A 14,782-nucleotide genomic window follows, 5' to 3' on the forward strand; every position below is an offset into this window, starting at 1 on the left:
ACGCTGCCATTTTTAATCGGGTAAGAATCAGAAATCCTGGTAAGACGTGGCGAATATAAAATGTGTCAGTAAAATTCGCCGTAAATGATCGATTAAGCGTCCCCGGGGGATTATTTGTCAAAATGGGTTTTAGTGGAGGGGGCTTATTCGGGAGGGGAGTTAAATGGGATGGGGGCTTATAAAATTATGCAAAAATCTAGTTTGCTAAAAAATAAAAACAACAATTTTAACACAACATATTTTTCTAAAAGTATAATAAAAACAAACACTAATCGTTCTCAATATCACTATCGCCTTCTTCGTCCTCGTCTACGATCTAAGGGAGCTGCATCAATCATTTCTTCGGCATCTGAGTTAAATGGGTTGTCCTCCGTCTCGTTTACCAGTTGTATTTGTTCATTGAGACTTGCAGGACCAGCCTGATAGGGTTGATGCTTTTTGAAACAATGTATCTCTTTATCCTCCCTCCCATCACTAGCCGATGTTAAGGCACACGTTTTAAACGATTTACGTATTAATTCAGCTAGCAGCTCCTTCCAGGAATCAAGAATCTAGTTTACAATTGTGCTGCGAGGCGGAGGTTTCATATTCCCGCCATCGATTATAAATACCATTTAATCATTTGTTTATAGTAGTATTTTCTCAGTCCCTATCAACTATATTGAAATATTGAAATTACTGTAAATTCGAATAAGCCCCATTGGGGGCTTATTCGGGAGGGGGGTGCTTATTTGTGAAAATGGGTTTTGAGAGAGGGGGCTTATTCGAGAGGATGGGGGGTATTTGGGAGTGGGGGCTTAATCGATCATTTACGGTAAGTTAAATGTTCGGTCAATAAAAAAACGACAATAATGTTTGAAATTTTAAAGTAAAAGCTTTTCGAAAAACACCTACCATTAGTGCTTCAATCTTCATGCTCCCTTCTTTGTTATGGTTCTCGTTGCACTTTAACATTTTTCGTGTTCTCTTCACATTATTTAAGCGAAGGGAAATTTGTTAACTCGTTCTAAGGGAAAAGATATGACAACATTTCAATTGATAACAATTTTTATGAAATTAAAGGCCCATGGCAACCAAGGAGGGCGCGGCTGAACGGTCGTAAGCTTAAAACATTGAAAAAACAAAAATTGATTTCAAATTCTTGAACAGTTGTTTGATATTTCGCTTGGTATACCGAGTAAAATTTCGTCTCACAAATCGCATTTTACGCAATCAAAACGCATACTAAGTGAAACTACCAAAAAAAGTAATATCAGCCATTTAAAATGAGTCGTTTAAAATGAGTTTACAAAACTAAAAAAATTATTTTGAGTAAATTTTAAGTGACTTTATCAGCTTTTTTGACTTGACACACATTTGCGTTTTCTTGTTACTTTCGAAACTATAAACGGATACATCAACAACGCCTAATTCACAACAAAAAGTTAAATGGCATTTTCCAAACAAACACAACCCTGGGAAAGTAATATTCAAATATACTTTTCAAAATCTCACAAAAAATGAAAAACCACTCCTTAGCAAATGTCTTAATTTCTCGATAATACTCAAAGAGTTAAACTAGCCTGACTTGCTCAGGCCATAATTGTTGTACAGAGATGGTATCAAAAAAAAATAAAAAAAATGTGAAATTGGTAAAGTTAGTATAAGAGACGTACTCCACCTACAACAATTGTGGCCATAAAAAGAAACAGAATTTATCAATGGATCACTTGAATGCTTTAAAAACATCGCCAACTTACATTGTCATAGCTCTGACGAGGTCAAGTCTGTTTTCATTGGCAATGAAGATGAATATATTAAGAAAATGCAGAGTTCGATTCAGGAAAGATTGAAAAAGTTGACATACCAACTGGAAGGAAAGTCAGAAGAAAAAGTAGAGACACTTAAGACATTATTTGACAAGTCGATATCTTTCTCCACATGTAACAATTTATCACCAACCGGATCGAAACCTGAGACGATGTATGTCTTAACAAAAGTGCACAGAAGTCAACAGTATGATCGCCTACTTTCAGAACAATCATCTCTGCAATTGGTGTTCCTACATATAAATATCCCTTTTGTTGAAATGTTGAAACCCTTTACTACCAATTCACTGCCAAGAATTACTTTCCATTCGTTGATGACTACACAGCCAGCTTAGACGTGGAATCGTTATTTCGCTTGATGAGACGATCAATATATGTGTATCAACTATATGCGCACATTGATGTAATTAATGGCATACGTAAAGACGATTTTCGAACTTTAGCCCCATCGTCCTTAATCCTTAAAAATATTCCTCTTATAATACATAATCCGTCGTGTTTAGGGTCTAAACAGTCCTTTTTGCAAAATTTTTAACATAACCCTCTATTTTCTATAACATTTCACGCTTTTCTCTACAAGAATATCAAAATTCTAACATCAGGCTGGTCATTATTCTTATTTCTCTGCTATTCTATTTTTTTAACCTGAAATCCCAACCTAATATACTATTAAACCATATTTTTATAATAGAATGGGTGTAATTTTGCCATGCTAAGTTGACTTTGACAGGAGGTGAATATAACGATGATTTCCTTTTGATACACGCAACACGGAAATCATTATTTTTGTCAAATTTTACTTATAATTTTAGGATTCTCGTCCCGAGAAATATATCAGGTTAAACGATTCAATCTTTTTGGTGGTTTTTCCATTCTTGTTTTTTTAAAAGACTATTTAGACGTTGCCTAATTTGGGAACCAAACTAACCTAAAAGATGCTATAGTTTTAGAAAAGTTTGGTTCTTTTAAAATCTTACCCAGTATATTGTGTTTTATTATCCCATTACCCTGCTTCTTTGTTATTGATGCCTCTGGTAATCACGTCTGTTTTGCCATTTGTTTCAAAAAGGCTGAATACAAGTTTGTACCGTACCTACATTCTCCAATATTTTCACCGCGAAGCAGTAAGTTGGCCCTCATAACAATTTTAAATCATAAATATTAAATTTGTATGAAAGTTGACTTGTATATCTTTTTAACACCATGTAGAGTAAATCAAATATAATAATATATACAAATGTACAAGAAACTCAAATCAGTTCTTCAATTCTCTTTTTTTACGATACTAAAATATCGACGTCAGCAATATTTCCCGCTTGTCGTTTTCGTATGCGATTATCGCGCACGTTATCATCGTTACCGCGCGGACTTCTCTCCGCAGAAAGTAAATCCACTTGTTTATTTAACATGGCTGATCTTTGTCCAATGAAATTAAAGCTTAAAGGAGGTTGCGTAACAGTTTTAGTAAAACCTATTGTGTCATCTGAAAGAGGTTGATCAACAGATTGCTTCTTAGTTGACTTTGACGCTAATTTGTTTTTTGCCTTCTGAAGAAACCCTTTACTTGTTGACTTCTTTCCTTTTCCGGATTCGTTTAAACTGTCTGTTAAATGTCGAGGGCTAGCACGATAAATATCGCCGCTAATGACGTAGTCACTGGATTCTATACTTGAATCAGTAGTTTGATAGTTATTCGGTACCGTAGAGTTGACATAAGAATAAGACGAAATACTCGGAGAAGAACTGTTGATGACGTTAACAATATCGTCAATTTCTTTCTGCGTGTGGGCGTTAGCGCTATGTGTCGGCAGCATTATACTACCTTCATCTTCCTCTTCGGAAGTGTAGACTGGGTTATTTACAGGTGGTTTTAATATGTCCGTTGTTCTAAAAGTAACAAAATTACTGAATTGTACCTTCTTCGGGCTGCCTTTGCGCCCTTTTGTAAGAATTGATTTTACTTCTGAATCATTTGGAGAAGTCACGCTCGTTTGTTGAAAAAAATTACTTGTATTTAGGGCGGCAGGAAATGAAGATGGGCGGTTATTTGTTGCTTCTTTATGGGCGTGAGAAGGGTAAGATACTGGGCGTCGATCATCTTGCCTTTCAAATGACGTCACCAATTCCTCTTTATCATTTTTGCCGATGTTCATAATCTCCTCATGAGTTAGAGGTTTTTTGGAAATCCAATTGCTCTCCCCATTAGACAGTGTCTTAGAATTGGCTCGTGTAACTTCACCCAGATTTTCTTTGTTTAAATCAGCTATCGGCGCTGCAATCATATCGTGCACTGGACGTGCTCTTCGGTACGGTGACGGTAAAAACAAATTATTGGACCCACGAGATATAGTTAGCTCGTTAGTGTCAGAGCTTTTGTTATGATCTAACTGACCGTTCTTCGTCACTTGAAAACGATCATTACCGCTGTTGTGAGCTTTATTTTCATCGCTTTTAACAAAACTACTTTCGTAGGAGTTTCGAAGGTCTTTTAACCGACCTGCACCTAACACGACATCAGGTGAAGAAGTTTGGTACGGTGATCTGTCAACAGTAGATGTATTTACAATAATACTCTCTTTCCCATTCTAAATATATAAATACAAAGACATTGTCTTCAAACATCCTTTTTTAAAAGCTGTCTTTTTCACAAATCCACAAATGCTGCCTTTAAATAAACGCTACGCCCAAGCAGGGCGGCGACAGATTTCTAAACGCAGAGGATTTTGGGGAGATTATATGAGAATTTAGGAGGTTCAAGGGTCAAACTTTAGGAAAGAACACTAAACAATGCATAGAATCTGAATTTGTCGACAAAGTTTCAAATAATATCAACCATACATACTGGTTGATATTATTTTTTCAAAACGTAAAAGAAAAATGCATCTGGACAAACAACTTTAGGAGATTTTTAGAAGAAATCAATATTATTGGTCGACATTTTAGGATATTAAGAACATTTTGAAAGGTGTTGCCAAGAGAGAAAAAATAATTAAGGCAAACAGCAATAAATAAAATAGAAAGAGAGAGACCTATTCTTCTAGGCCACACACACTTAAAGCATTATTAACGTAACTTTCAAGTAGCAAATTTTGTGTGTGTGGTACATTGGATTAAATACGAGCCATGTTTCGGTTAGCTTTCATATTTACTTTAAAGTAGCGAAAGAGTACAGCATAATGTCAACGGATTCTACCTTCTTAAATAATTGGTATTACCTTTTCGTCCGCTTGTATTTTCTTCCGCCGATAATCTGAAACCGCAGGAGCCAGTACTTGCGCCATATGCACTTGGACCGGAACATCAACACTTGATTGTGATATTAACAACGAGCGTCGCTTTGATGTTTCCTCTGTCGGCCGATTGTCGTCAAAACTGCTAACATTATTAGTGAAAAATTCTTTGTTTTTAACGTTCTCAACGTCATTTAATGTTACGGGTACTATTTCATCCTCTTGAGCCTTAGACTCTTCAAATTGCTGCTGTGAATTTATCCATATGTCTTTAGCAGATCGAGCTGAATCCCTTTGAGACGATGCTTCATCATCAGCGGCTGGTGTATAAAACAGATCTGGCAACACTAGTTCGTTCCTTTCACCAAACTTATTATTCTCACCTGAACCACTGTCTGCCTTTGAATGATTGATATCACCTTTGTTCCTTTTGTAAAAATCCTCCTTCTCAGGTGCTTTATCAAACATGGATTTCATCGCATTGACATCAGCGTTAGTTTCGTAAAATGAATGATCTTTTAAACTCGATAATTGCACATCTTTTTTTCGTTTCACTGAACCTTCCTGTATATTATAATGACCCTCATCCGTAGGCGCTTTTTCAAACATTGATTTCATCGCATTGACGTCAGCATTAGTTTCGTACAATGAACCATCTGTTGAACTAGGTATAATTTCTTTTGCTTCAGCTGAATTTCCGTGCTCAAACAGACCGTTGTTTAACACGCTGCCTCGCTCAGTATGACGATGTATTCTTTTAGACCGCTGTATGGAGAAGGAATTTGAAAGAGATTTATTTACTTCAGAAAGAGTGAGAGTTGTATCGAAATCTTTCGTTCCATAATCTCCTTTCACATGTTCCGGTGCATTTTTTGTATCGAGCAGTGCTGATGAACGACTTGATGGCTGAAAATCCTTCGTGAGGTATCCAATACCGCCATACGAATGTCCTTTTGATATATCTTCTCGTTGAATTTCTGAAGCATTAACAACACCCTCGCTGCTATTAGTATTCTGTAACTTTTTTGTAACCAAAGGAGAGATAAAGCTTGCTCTCCCACTTCGGGGTTCGTTGCCATCATTTAGTCGGTCGTCGTCGCTGTTAATAATTAACCTATCTTTATCAACATTTTCCAAACGACCTTCCACAGGCTTTAGAATACTGCTGCTCCCATTTGTTGAAGCTTTTTTACTGGCCTCTACAGCAGCTTCTCCATCAGAATCAATATTTGCATCATTTCGAAGAAACGTGTTTACAGATACAACGGATGCCTTCCTTTTAATGGTACCCCCTTCTAATATAGCTTGTTTCTTCGGAGCAGCTGAAGTGTATTTTGAAAAAATCTGCTTGTGTGTTTTTTGTGACGACGAAGAATTGTTTCCACTGTCATCAGTCTCGGTTTGTGATAGTTGAATCTAATAAATAAATAAGGGAAGCTACCATTTCTTTATCACTGTCTACTTCTTGTAGTCTATAGATATTAAAAAAATATGTATAGCAGCGGCTTGGGAAGCAAGGGTAGAGGAGAAATTTAGCTCCATTTCCTTTAAAATTAATCCAGTGCAATTTCAATGCACTTCTCGGTAATCTAGAGGTGTTAGTTTCCAAAATCTCCTAAATCAAAGCACTTTTAATTACCCAACATGCACCATCGGGCATGTCGTTAACTTGCCACATGAAAGGTGACAAGAAGAGATGTTATATTTGATCATGGAGATAGAAATTAAAATGGAGATTGAACTCTTTTGTTTCTATTAAAATCATTCGTGATGCGATCAGTTGCAAATCTATTCATGTTGTCTTTTAAATTCTGGCGCGTCTCAGCTTTGAGTAAATTTCATTGGTTCATTAGTTCATTTTAAAGTGCTTTGCCAAAAAATCACGTTTTTTTATATATAAAAAAACAGCGTGCTGAAAAGTTACGTAATGTGTTTTTGTTAAAATCCAGTGAACTGCACAACGCGCATAAATATCAAAGGGATGACAAAACAATAGCAATTTGAATAGAATTTTAATGCGCACGAAGATGAGTTCAATTTCCTTCTCATTTCTACCTCCAAGATTTGATTTATGATTTCAGAACGTTTTCCACTACTAATTACGTCGGTACAACATTGCTAAAACAGCCATACCGTGGACACACATACCTTCTCAATACTGTCCCTCCTCTTCTTACGTGACTTACTAACAATATCACTTTGCAACTCAAACGATTCAACAGCGCCACGCACACCTCCCATTGACATCTTTCGATGCTGGTTTAACAATTTAGCAGATAAAAAGTAAGTCTTCTCTTTGACTGTCTGGGAAGTCTCCTCTTTAGTGGGAAGTCTGCTTGGAATTCTTCCAGGTGGGCAAGCAACAATAAACTCGATGTATTTCTAAATAAAAAAAACGCACTCAATGTATCAATATTTTGGTTAATGGAAATAGAAAGAGCATGAAATGGAAAAGAATAAAATGAATCCCGAAAGTTATTTGGATGATAGATTTACAATTTCTGATTCAAAGCGAAAGTTAAAATCCTTTTTCAACTTTTTCTGCAGTGGAGGACGAAGAGTTTTAAAACAAGAGAAATAAAACAAAACACAGAAGCAAAAATTTGCATCATAACCAATAGGATTGCAATATTTTTACTTGCTGTCCCGTGTTGTTACGATCTGATCTATGTATGGATATTAGCTTAAGAGATTATTCTCATTGCGGGCAATTGGACTGCCCAAATCAAATTTAAAAAAGCAAAAAAATTGACCATTCAGTAAGCTCAATGGTAATATAAAATTCTTATTCCTTTCAAGCAACTTTCTTGCAAGTTGCTGATTGTAAAAAGTAACAGCCTATTCAAGTGTCTCAAAATGTTAAAATAAGAAAGGAAACAAAACAAACAAACAGGCAAGCATAAAAAAACGAACAAACATAAACAAATATACGCAAACAAACAAACAAACAAGCGTAAACAAACAACAACATACCGACCAGTCACTGAAAGCTTTCACAATACTCGCATTAGCCTGTGCTTCTGTGACGTCGATCAGTTCTGTACCCTCCACATTCAATAACCAATCACCAACTCGAATAAAACCTAATAAGAAACATCGATAGTTAAACAACATCCAGTTATGCAGTTGGTAATAAATGGATTGGAAGTGAACACAAGAATGGTAAATGAAGGAACAGACTCAATGAAATATACAATCTAGAATAGTTTAATACCATGTTCAGCTATTGCCCCGCGACGAGCTATCGACTTTACAAGAATTTTATCGCCCTTCTGTTCAATGTTGAAAGCAAGCGGTCCTTTCTAAACGTACAAAGGTTACAACTGTAGAAAAAGAACTGAGGGGAATTATAGAACGACGTTCAAAACTGTTTAAAAGAGAAAATTTATCGTACCTTTGGAATGGAAACATAGTGTACTTCTTTACCTTCTAAAATCTCTTCAGGATACTAAAGCAAAGTAGATACGGCTCAGTTCCTATATATAGCCACGATGGTTGCTATGGTTACAAAATTTCTGTGCGTATTACGCCATGTGTGATATATTTATCATTGGATGGAATCCCCAAGGATATAAAACTTACTGTTACTTACTTACTGACTATATAGGCACATGCGTTTCATACTGTAACGAAATCTTTGTTCAGATGTCTGACTACAATTGATTTTATTGATTGACATCGAGCATATCCCTCTTAAAACTAGCTAATAATAGCATATTAGAAAAAATCCCAAAAGTAGAGCATTTTCGAAATGTAATAATTGTCTTCCCAAAAAAATATTTACTGCTTTAACCGACTACAAAAGAGTTCCTGGTGTTCTCAATCTCCCTGAAACTCACATCAAAGTTGCTTTCGTTTGGAAGAACAACATCTTCGTCTTCTTCGTCTTTAATTTCATATGGCTCAATATCTATGTATTCCACCTTTTCCCTGTTACAAAAACAACAAGGATATGCTTATACCATGTACAGTAAGTAGTTAGTGAAAACAGAATTGGAAATAAATAGTTTTAAAAACAAGAAAGAAGACTTACTCGTCTCCGAACCTGACTTTCTTGATCAGCGGTTCTTCTTTTACCTCGATCACCTCTATATCACAAAAATATAGTCACTCAATACAACGGTTTAAAATAATAGTAAACTCGAAGTAATATTCATACCTTTCTCAGAATCTTCGATAATTCTTTTAACTTCCTAAAAATTATAAGTAAATTAAACACTTTATTCATTCGTTGATTCATTCATTCATTCATTCATCCATCCATTTATTTATTCATTCATTTATTCATTCACTCATTCATTTATCCATCCATCCATTCATTCACTCGTTCATTCATTTTTTCATTCATTCATTCATTTATTTATTCATTCGTTGATTCATTCATTCATTCATTCATTTATTCATTCATTCATTCATTCATTCATTTATTCACTCACTCATTCAAAAACTGCTAGCATGACGTCAATTGCTGTGACGTTACATAACAATGACTGCTGCTAAGGTTTCTCTCTTTGACCATACATACGCACGATCAAAGAGAAAACCCTGACGTAAAAAAACAGCAAAGTTACTCTAAGGATGGAGTAAAATGACTAAAAATCTGTGGACATGTCGAATTTATTTACTCACCGTACTGTGTCTTACAATCATGGTGAGTTGAACCTTGTCACGCAAAAATTCAACAGCCTGTAAAATAAATACAGGCCATTTAATAGGGATAAATAACCCTTGATTTTGGTGATGAGGGTTAAATAGAGAGAAAATGTGTAAGCTAACCTCAAGGTGAGAGATGTAAACAAAATCTTTTCCATTTGTATCAAGGATTTGATCTCCAATCTAAATACAAATTTAAAAATAAACGACGACGTATTTAGTGTTTTTGAGTAAACACTGCACGAAAATAGATACCTTTAAACCAACTTGCTCAGCTAAAGTGTTCTTCTCAACAGCCACAACGTAAATTCCTCTGTGTCCTTTAATTCCGCTTCGGATGCTAAAAATTCCCAATCAAATTTGTAACTTTTAACTGGGTATGTGAAATCTTTAACTGGGTATGTGTGTGTGTCAAATTATTCACACGTTATCTCGAATTTTAGGAGGAAAAACTACCTGCATCCAAGGCCATCCTTCCCAACCTTAAATGCTAACAAACGATCTTTTTCTTCTTGTTTGTCCTAAAACAACGTATAATAATTTATTTATCAACATTAAAGAATTAGCCAACCTCGGTCCCAGGGCATTTTCCCTTGTTGATGAAGTTGATAGCGGCGAAATAACGGCTCAGGGGTCACAAGACCTTAAGGACGAGGTTGAGGATTGGCCAGTTTTTCGTGTTTTTTTAACTGCTGTAAAAATTATAAAACTCACATTTTCTTCTGTAACATCCTGAAAAAAAAGAATTTATAAATTGTAGTGACTGCAAGCAGAAAAGATGTTGTTTGATTTTACCTTGTTAATTCAGGGCCGTAGCTCCCCAGGAATTCGGAGGGGACGGTCCCCTAAAAACATTTTATCAATCACAATTAATATGGAGAAAAACTTGTGTGAGAGAGACTGCGTTTTTACTCAATCTAGGAGGTGAAAATCTCAAAAACCCCACTAGCTAAGGCCAATAGAAAAAATCCATCCAATTCTTTGTTTACACTTACTGGTTGTACAACCGGTTCTGTTGTATCACTTATAACGCTCCAAACGATTTCGTTATTTCTAAACAGAAGAATATTCGATAGATGAGCTAAACACATTTCATTTGCTTAACGCAGGGAAAATTTTATAAGTTCAAAATCAAAGAATACTTAGCCTAACTTACATTTTGCTTGGGATTCGTCCAATGTCTAGAAGAAAATGTATGTTTTAAAAAACAAAAAAATTAGTTAGTTCTTTAGTAAGCTTTATACAAGAACAAAATAATTTTGATGTAAAATAATGTTCTTGGGGAACACAGTGACAGGGAACACATTATTCCTTTTACACTATGACTCTCGTTGGAATTTCAACAGTGACTTTATACAAATTTATTTGAGTTCCGTCTTTATTAAAACCGGAATCCTTTAAAATTTTCTGAGTTTTGAACCTTTTTAATGCTTTAGGTATAGCGCCATGAATTTATTTGTATGCGTCAACTCTGTCTTTTTATTGCGTTTTAACTAAAAAGTTGAAATATAATTTTCCACAGGACATAAAGCTAGTATGCTACAAACATCTTACTTTTGACTAACAATGTAACGGATGATTTATTTCTAAAGATGGACAACACTTCTTCGTGAATAGACTCATGTAAGGGAAGTCCGTTAATCTTCCGAATTTGATCTGATACCTTTAACCAAAAAAATAGAATTTTACTAAGAGATATAAATATGTAAATTAATGCTATGAATAGTTCCTATATTTGAAACATGCTAATAACGCAGGAGGCTTCGATTTATCTAAGAAGTACTTTGAGATAAGTTAGACGTTCTTAGCAAAATCTTCATATAACGCAGAACGGCAAAAAGTTGACCAAAATGATTTCACTTTTTTTAAAGATTTAGGAAGAGAATAAACAACTAACTCTGAGACCAGCTTTATGTGCTGGAGAATCCTCTCTAACCGACGTCACATAAAAGCCAATACCATGCTCTATACCTAAGTAACAATAAATCAACCAATACTAATCTCATTTCCAGAACAGAATTTTAAGAACAGAGAATAAAATAAAACCAAAAAATGGTCTTGTATTTTTAGCATTGGGATGGTAAGGAACCCTGGAAACGAGGTTGCTTAAATAAGGAAGAGGTTTATTTACGTTTTGTGCATCTCCAATGTTTTGTTTTGATTTTTCATATATGTATAAGTTGCGTCAACTCATTGGTTCCACATTAATAATTACACTAATAATGGTTTAAAATAGCAACCTCGTCCCCAGGACTCCTTGTGGCCGGAGTTGAAGGAAAGTAAGCACTAGCGAATTTGACACGAGACAACAAGCCCTGGAGACAAGGATTTGAAAAATGGATGCTCACCTCCTCTGAATGTGAAACCCATAGAACCGCTTCCAGTCCTTTGGATGCGAATTAAACGTTCACCATTCCTATAGAATTCAATGAAAGTATAACCAATATGACATTGCAAAAAAGAATATACTAAGGAGAGTCGGAAAGAAATGTCTTACTTGCTGACTGTTGTAAGTTTATCATACAATGCTACATGATGGCTTGGTAGTAACGCCCTGAAGAAGCAAAAATTTATTTGGCTGGTTTTATAAACTTTCACAAAAATTCCGTTCATCACATCTCACAGAGTAAATCTCCGTCTGTTCGTACAACCAGTTTTATTTGTTTCGTTCTTAAAATCGCAAAATTTTAAGGACAACCAAATATATTATATACCTGATGACTTTAAATAAAGGATACTTTTTTTCCGTGTTGAGAACAATTTTCAACTCGCGAACGAGTTTCTTTATTTTACGAGATCTACAAAAGCGAAAACAATGAACATACACTTTGTTATAAGCAACATCCAACGTCAGGTATAGAACTGCGGGGTAATAAATATATGGTATTTGGAAGTTGGAAGACTAGGAAACCTCTAGTTGTTATCAATAACTCGGTGTAGGCGAATTAATAAGTCGTTGTATATATCCCGAGATATGGCTTCAGTTTTATCTGAATTTGTTCCTTACAAAAAAGATTTTTTACAGGTCAAAGAAACTAACTTAGATTTGTGGATGATTAAAAATTACTTACTCGTGGTATAACCGTAAAGCATTGAATAATTGTGCACGATCCTCTTCGCTGTCTAATATACTTGCTACCTGAAATGTTTGGAACACAGTTGATATAACCCATTTTGCACTCGTTCTTGTACTCAAAAACATTACAAAGCCTTTAAGAGTTCTTTTCATTCAACTATGCTTTTTGTTGTATTTTAGAATAGGTTACCATTACAAAAATTCTCCAGAAGATTCTCTTCAAGTTCTTGCAAAAATTTAATTTAGCTAATAAGTCCAAAGTCTCTCATAACAATTGGATTGTAATCAAAGGATGTCTAATCTTAGAGGAAAGGTCCAACATACACGTTTTTTTAAAAAATAAATGTTTTTGGATCAGCCTGTATGTTTTTCTAACCCCTGAAAATCTTAACCAATAAACCTTGATCTAAATAAGCATTTTAAACCCTAGAACTGCGTTCTGAAAAAGTAAATTTGCTTTTTCTTCCAATAATTTTGCGAGTTAACAGTCGATAAGATTTGAGCCTCAAGTTTCTTATAACAACACGTGTACACAAAAATAATCTAAAATTTACTGATTTTTTCTTTTTACGTTTTATTTCAAGTGAAAAGCTTTTAGTAAAGTGGTTGTGATTTTAAGAACCTGGTATACTTAGACTTTGCATCGTGAATATTTTCAACGTTACGTAAAATATATAAAGATCCTCGTAATATATGAGAACAAAGCAAGAGCAATAAAGGCTAAAAATAAGAACAACCAGGTAGAACCAGATTTCTTGATTCTTGGTTAAAAAATATATATACTACAGGCATAACGCAGTGAAAGATTTGTGTTACCTTAAGCAGTAACTCGTGCGCTGACACAGGTAGCTCAACCGAGATACCACTACCTTTCTTTCTCGTGGCGTTAGAGGGCGCAACGCCCCCTACATTAGTTGTAACACTGCTCATGTCATCATTATCCTCCTCCTCTTCAGAATTGTCAACATCACCAAAAAACCTTACTCGAGACATGCTTGTTGAAAACATTTAGTGCGAGAAAAAAAAAACACATTAAAAATATATATAGCGTTACTTGAAAAAATATAGCGAATGAAATATGAATAAAAAATAGCTATTTAAATATGCGAAGTAACAAAATTAATTATGCAATTCCTTGTTTCATGTTTTAAAAATAGGTGATTAGGGAAGTCACTTTAACTCTCCTCCGCTGGTGTCATTTAAATGTATAAACATATCAACGTGTGGACTTGACGCGTTCAGACAACTTGGAGAAGATACACGTAAAAGGAAAAATGTGCGGTTGTGTAGGAAAAAAATCTTCGAAGTAAATAATTTCGCCCCGTTGTTATGGGTTTCCATTGAAAAATTATTTCCATGAATGTCATGATAAAAATAAGTCTGACACAAACCCAACCCATGTTATAAATACTTACTTCAACTCTAAACTCCTCCACTTTTCCTGCAATTTCATCGAATCGAGCCATTGCAGAGCGGCACACACCGCCTCACTTCATCCAGAATCAGGCTATACATGAACGCTATAACAACATTTATCCCTCAACTAACGCTATCACATTTTTAAATGTTCTATCCAAGTTAATGAGATAAATACGTTTTTTTAATACACTAATTGAAAAGAAATATAAATAATAAAAGAAGTAATTCTCAAGACGTGATTGTTTTTTTTTATGTTTTCGTCCATGTATTTTGTGTAATGTATGAATACCTCGCTGTTGCTTCATTCGGAGAGTTATAAAAGAACAAAATAATAGAGACAGTTTTCATAGATATATTTTTTTTATTAATAATATTTTCTTTACATATTTTAAAGTAAACGTTAGAATGAACCAACTCGAACCTAAACAACTTTAAAAGCATTCTGTTGGAAGATGAAAGAAGTTCTCGTCTGGAAAAACAACAAAACAAACTCATAATCAATGTCTTTTGGTTCATTTTAACCAAAGTTTAAAATGCTTATAAAAAAATAACCCGCCAAGTGTGGGCTTAAAATTAAAATTTAAAAAAAAATTATT

At 34.8% G+C, this 14,782-nt stretch overlaps 1 protein-coding gene across 2 annotated transcripts; it reads right to left on the reverse strand.

Annotated features, from left to right (window-relative positions):
* Positions 1-2,980: 2,980 nt before the first annotated feature.
* On the reverse strand, positions 2,981-14,102 carry LOC130662610 (uncharacterized). Of its 2 annotated transcripts, XM_057461506.1 has the most exons (23): positions 13,584-14,102; positions 12,763-12,830; positions 12,406-12,489; positions 12,189-12,245; positions 12,040-12,107; positions 11,589-11,662; positions 11,246-11,354; positions 10,848-10,872; positions 10,687-10,744; positions 10,406-10,423; positions 10,148-10,212; positions 9,947-10,031; positions 9,815-9,874; positions 9,668-9,724; positions 9,198-9,231; positions 9,072-9,126; positions 8,878-8,968; positions 8,433-8,486; positions 8,253-8,340; positions 8,012-8,121; positions 7,187-7,420; positions 5,024-6,454; positions 2,981-4,393 (listed from the first exon to the last, which is right to left on the reverse strand). In XM_057461506.1, the coding sequence occupies exons 1-23, from the start codon at positions 13,773-13,775 to the stop codon at positions 3,086-3,088; spliced, it is 4,425 nt and encodes a 1,474-aa protein (XP_057317489.1). In that variant the 5' UTR covers positions 13,776-14,102; the 3' UTR covers positions 2,981-3,085. The 2 variants fall into 2 exon arrangements, with proteins under 2 accessions (XP_057317489.1, XP_057317488.1); XM_057461505.1 differs by having other exon boundaries at positions 9,668-9,874.
* Positions 14,103-14,782: the final 680 nt, after the last annotated feature.

This window comes from Hydractinia symbiolongicarpus, chromosome 10 (genome assembly GCF_029227915.1).
Source record: "Hydractinia symbiolongicarpus strain clone_291-10 chromosome 10, HSymV2.1, whole genome shotgun sequence".
Lineage (NCBI taxonomy): Eukaryota > Metazoa > Cnidaria > Hydrozoa > Anthoathecata > Hydractiniidae > Hydractinia > Hydractinia symbiolongicarpus.

Bases quoted from the DNA above. Each gene is read 5' to 3' on its own strand.
- LOC130662610 (XM_057461505.1), bottom strand. From the start codon at position 13,775: ATGTTTTCAACAAGCATGTCTCGAGTAAGGTTTTTTGGTGATGTTGAC. The intron at 11,663-12,039 runs GTGAGCATCCAT...ATTGTTACTTAG, and splicing joins GGGTTTCACATTCAGAGGAG to GTATAGAGCATGGTATTGGC. The intron at 8,487-8,877 runs GTGAGTTTCAGG...ACTTTGCTTTAG, and splicing joins CAAACGAAAGCAACTTTGAT to TATCCTGAAGAGATTTTAGA.